Source organism: Pundamilia nyererei, unplaced genomic scaffold (genome assembly GCF_000239375.1).
Source record: "Pundamilia nyererei isolate P.nyererei 1_Seehausen unplaced genomic scaffold, PunNye1.0 scaffold00075, whole genome shotgun sequence".
Classification (NCBI taxonomy): domain Eukaryota; kingdom Metazoa; phylum Chordata; class Actinopteri; order Cichliformes; family Cichlidae; genus Pundamilia; species Pundamilia nyererei.
In genome coordinates this window covers 1,554,280-1,558,810 of record NW_005187476.1, presented here as the reverse complement: position 1 = coordinate 1,558,810, position 4,531 = coordinate 1,554,280, and the positions used below count along the sequence as shown (strand labels likewise).

The 4,531-nt window shown below is 39.3% G+C and overlaps 1 protein-coding gene across 1 annotated transcript in view; it reads right to left on the bottom strand.

Moving 5' to 3' along the window:
* ccdc40 (coiled-coil domain 40 molecular ruler complex subunit) overlaps positions 1 to 3,836 on the bottom strand; it is a 15,219-nt gene extending 11,383 nt beyond the window's left edge. The window contains exons 1-6 of the mRNA XM_013911922.1: positions 3,777 to 3,836; positions 2,057 to 2,196; positions 1,566 to 1,659; positions 1,334 to 1,449; positions 1,075 to 1,158; positions 112 to 331 (exon numbers count right to left, since the gene is read on the bottom strand). Of these exons, the coding sequence (XP_013767376.1) occupies positions 112 to 331; positions 1,075 to 1,158; positions 1,334 to 1,449; positions 1,566 to 1,659; positions 2,057 to 2,185 (643 nt within the window). The 5' untranslated portion in view covers positions 2,186 to 2,196; positions 3,777 to 3,836. The remainder of the gene's footprint in view (positions 1 to 111; positions 332 to 1,074; positions 1,159 to 1,333; positions 1,450 to 1,565; positions 1,660 to 2,056; positions 2,197 to 3,776) is intronic.
* Between the last annotated feature and the right edge of the window lie 695 nt (positions 3,837 to 4,531).

Sequence of the window (4,531 nt, the reverse complement as noted above, 5' to 3'; positions counted from 1 at the left end):
AAAACGTAATCGTAATGTGGTCATTGGGACAGACATCAAGAGTCATATAAAATCAAAACTAATCCTGGATCAGCACAAAGACACAACCTCTAAATAACAGTCCAGGCTCACCATTGGCTCTGGCTTCGCAGACCTTTCTGGTCATGCTGGAATGTTGACTCTTTATCTCCTCCAGCTGGTTCAGAACCTGCTGGTGTTTGGTTTCGGCTTGGTTCTTGGTCTCATGGAGGTCATGCAGCCTGTTCTGCTGTCTGACCAGATGCTCCTGAATCTTGAAGACCTCCACACCTAATTCCTGATTGTGGCTAGCATCATCCTTCGCAACTGCATGCTGATGGAGGAGGAGAGCAGTTAGAAATCACAGAAAAATCAATAATTCTAGACGATAACCGACTTTATACATGCTTTTATGTTGGGTACTAAAATGGCTTTCCTTCATCCAGGACAAAGCCTGGTATAAAAGTACTGGTTCTACTTATTAGTGGTTGCCGGTTGGAACTGGAACTGAAAAAGATTTTATTGTATTTGTAACTTATTTCCAACATTGTAACCCTTTTGGGGACATTTTAAAAATAAATCTGTGACCTTCAAACATTAGTCATTATGTGAACATTATGTGAACCCATTATGTGAACATATTCAGATAATGAGGGGAACTCTTAAAATGTTTTATACAAAGTGCTTTAAATTTCAACTCATTACATATGAAATATACTGTACTATAAATCAATATTCGCTATATATACCATACATGACATTTAATATATTGTGTTTGTCATCATTACCCATTTGAGTGATGAAGGCCTCACACCTTAACCCTGCAACAAGTGTTTTTCTTGGAAAGGTAAACAGTTTGTGGGTGTTGCATCTTTCCTAAACACCTGTCGTACGTAATACAGAAGATGTGAAGTGTTCTGCAGTTGCCATACAGTTCTACAGCACCATCTTCTGGACATTTAAATAGAAAAGTTGCATTTGTTTGTATAGAAACTAGCTTGTTTGCTCCTGCATGTGTGAATCAGTGTATTAACTGAGCAAAGATGGAGAGAGTTTGTGGTCAGAGAAGTGGCCGACCTTTTCCCTCAGTGTCTGGTTAATCCTCTCCAGCTGTTTTCTAAGCTGGATTGTCAGAGCAGCTTGTTGTCTTCTGACCACGGGCTGCCAACAGATTAAATACAGTATCAGTAACGTCCCAGTGGAAGACAAAGATATGTAGTATTAATGCTTCACATCCATCATAATTCAATTTTCTTTCTGATGAGCACTAAGACAAAAATCGATTCATTATTTAGTAAACACTGGTCGTGTAAAGATTAAAGGTGAAGCTACAAACATGCTCAGGATCAAGAATGATCAACTCCTCTTCCTCATCTTCTGGCAGTGGCTCATGATCCTCCATCTCCTCCGATGTGTGTGAACGGTGAGCCATCTGAGCAATATCCTCTTGCACTGAAATACAGTGAAAGGTATCATTTAACCAAAAAATTAATAATCATGTAAAAAGGGTACATATTGCTATAGAATATATAGAAGTAAATCCCACAGAGGATTAATGTGTGACTTACTTAAATTTGTGGCCGCAGGGAGGTTTTCATCCACTACAGTGAGGTCATGGTAACGCTGGGCAGCAGGGCTCTCTGGCTGTGGCAGTGACTGAGCCTGTGAGTCCGGAGACAAACATGAAGCATGAATAGAGCTCCTTAATAGCTGCTGTGATTTAAACATTGAGAACTGTTAGACTGAAGATGTCAAACATGAACCTGCCCACCAAAGGGGCCAAACTGGCTGAGTGAGTGGTTTTGCAAAATGTAAATTTGCAAAGAAGGAGGACACACTTCTTTAAGAATGGATCCTGTCATGAGGGTCCAAACTGCTGATTCCATTTGAGCCATATAACTAACACTACTGCAATATTTTGTGCATCCAACAGTTAAGACTGTGAGTGCAGCAGCACAGCACCTGACCAAACATCCAAACTGCATCAGTGTTCAATGACCTGTTGTTAAAATATCAACAAAGTAAGGAAACAAAACCTCAGCAGATACACATCTCAAACCTCTTTGTAATGTGAGGCAGTCGCTCCACTGTCTTCTTCAGCGTCGTCACTTCCATCCTGCAGGTTGGGATCTGTCTCATTTCGGGGGGAGCTTTCCTCCCTTCCATCATCATCTCCTGGGTTCTGCATTGGACCTAAAACTTCACATGAAGATTTATATTTTCTCCAGGTGACTAATATGTGTATTTTCCCCAAAGGTCAAAGGCTAATGGTGAGAGAGAGGGCTTTTGAGAAATTTTCCGACTTTTTTCTTAGCAATGCTGAAAATATAAGAGCAAATATTTTAACTTGTGGCGCTAATCCCTTTTTTATTAGTCAGCTATTGCCACGTTTGAAGATTCTGAACATGTTTTCTTTTCTCAGATGTCATATGACATGTTTCACTTCTATAACAGATGTCCTGCCTGCCATCTTGGTTTTTGATTTAATAGACTGTGGTGTTCTCTCAATTATAAATGCAAAACTGCCAAACAGTAGTCCAGTCATTCTTAAAGAAACAAAATTTGGAAGTGGATGTCTGGAGTCTTTTGGCTAAACAATATCTATGAAATCTTTTAATCAGGTTTCAGGGTTTTTCCACAGTGTTAAATCTTCTCTCTTGAAACTGAAAAATTATATTCTAGTTGATACCTGTTCAGGTGGTTGTTCAGTTTTAGTTCTGCTGAACTTGAGTGCTGCTTTCGACACCCCATGACTTACACACTCATGACTTACTCTTTGAGTGCTGTGTTGGAGTCAAGTTTTGACTCTTAAATGGTTTAATCTAATATTAAACTCAGAAATTTCTAGTTAGCATTGGATAATACACTTCTGCACCAGCATTATCACATCTACAGGTACACAGGGGTCGATTTTTTTCTATGTCCACGCTCTCTCATGGTCAAATTATTTGTCAAAATAGCATCAGTCTAGATTTTGCAGCCTATTTTACCTTTGAATCGTGGAAATGTTATATAAGACTGCTCAATGAGTTTTGGATATAAAAAATACAGTGTCCTACGGTTTCTTACACTTAAATGAGTGCAAAACAGAGGTCATATTGTTGTGTGTTGCCCTCCCACTAAGGTCCATATAGGTCTGCTTCCCTAACCTATGGAATCAGGGTGGGTCCTTCGTAATTAATAAATAATAATGATCAGAAACAATCATTGTCTCTGTCAGTGCGCCCCAGGGCAGCTGTGGCTACAATGTAGCTTGCCATCACCAGTGTGTGTATGTGTGTGTGTGAATGGGTGGATGACTGAATGTAGTGTAAAGCGCTTTGGGGTCCTTAGGAACTAAGTAAAAGCGCTATACAAATACAGGCCATTTGCCGTTTTTCATTATACACAATGAAATTAAATTAGTAAATACATTGCACTCATTATTGATTTTTACAATTTCATGTGTTGACCAGAACTCACCTTATATATTCGAGTTTTTCTGAGCCTACTTGAAAATGAATAAAATATCAAGTGGAAATCTGAAGATTTCCGGGCTGGGCTTATGGGTAACAAATACCTTCCTTGTATTTAAAATTAGCTATGTTTCTGTATTCTTGCTAGCTTCGCGCTAAGTCCTCAACAATAGAGAGGGTTTGTGAGGATCACAGTATAATAACTGTCAACCTGACTTTGTCGCTTTAATAGTCAAAAGAACAATTTAGAGTTTGCGTACCAATACCATCGTACTATATCGTACCAATGATATAATTTAATTTTGCATTTAGGATACAACTTACCACGGTAGCGTTACGGGTACAGTCGATAAAGGTTACTAGGCAACCGTAAACTTCCGTAGCTGGCGTCTGCGCAGTCTCAGTCAGACATCAGTCGCTGTGGAGTTTTAACACACAGGCAGCACGTAGAATGTACGCGCTTATTTACGACCGCTTACAGAATAAAAGTCATTTCTAGGAGTTACTGACATGTTCAAAGCTAATTTCTTAATGCTGTGGTAACATTTTATCTCCAGCCAACAACTGTGAGAGGGCTGGAGGAGCCTGTAAGAGAGTAGACAAATATTTAGATGCAATTTATGGCCTCATTTTGGGCAGTGATCTTTGTTTTGATAACCACATAAATACGGTTTAAATACTGCCTTCTATCACTTAAAGGTTATATCTAGGACTATAAAATTCCTGTCTCAAACTGACTATGAGATGCATTCATCTCATTCATGGGTTTAAGTTGGTTGCAGCACTCTATTTGAAGGACCAAATCATCAGCACAACATCTCTGGCTTATTCAAAATGCAGCAGGCAGAATCCGTACAGGTAGATGGAAATTTGACCTCATTAACTTAGTTTTGAAGTTACTTCACTGGCTCCCAGTGCTATATATACATTCTTCTATTAGTTCACAAAGCTCTCAATGGTTTGGCCACCCAGTATGTCTCTGACTTGCTGACTGTCAAAAACCCAGACTGGGTCTTTTAACTGTTCTCAGAATCAAATCTCAGTCTGTTGAGGGTGCTTTCAGTTTTCTGGAACAAGCA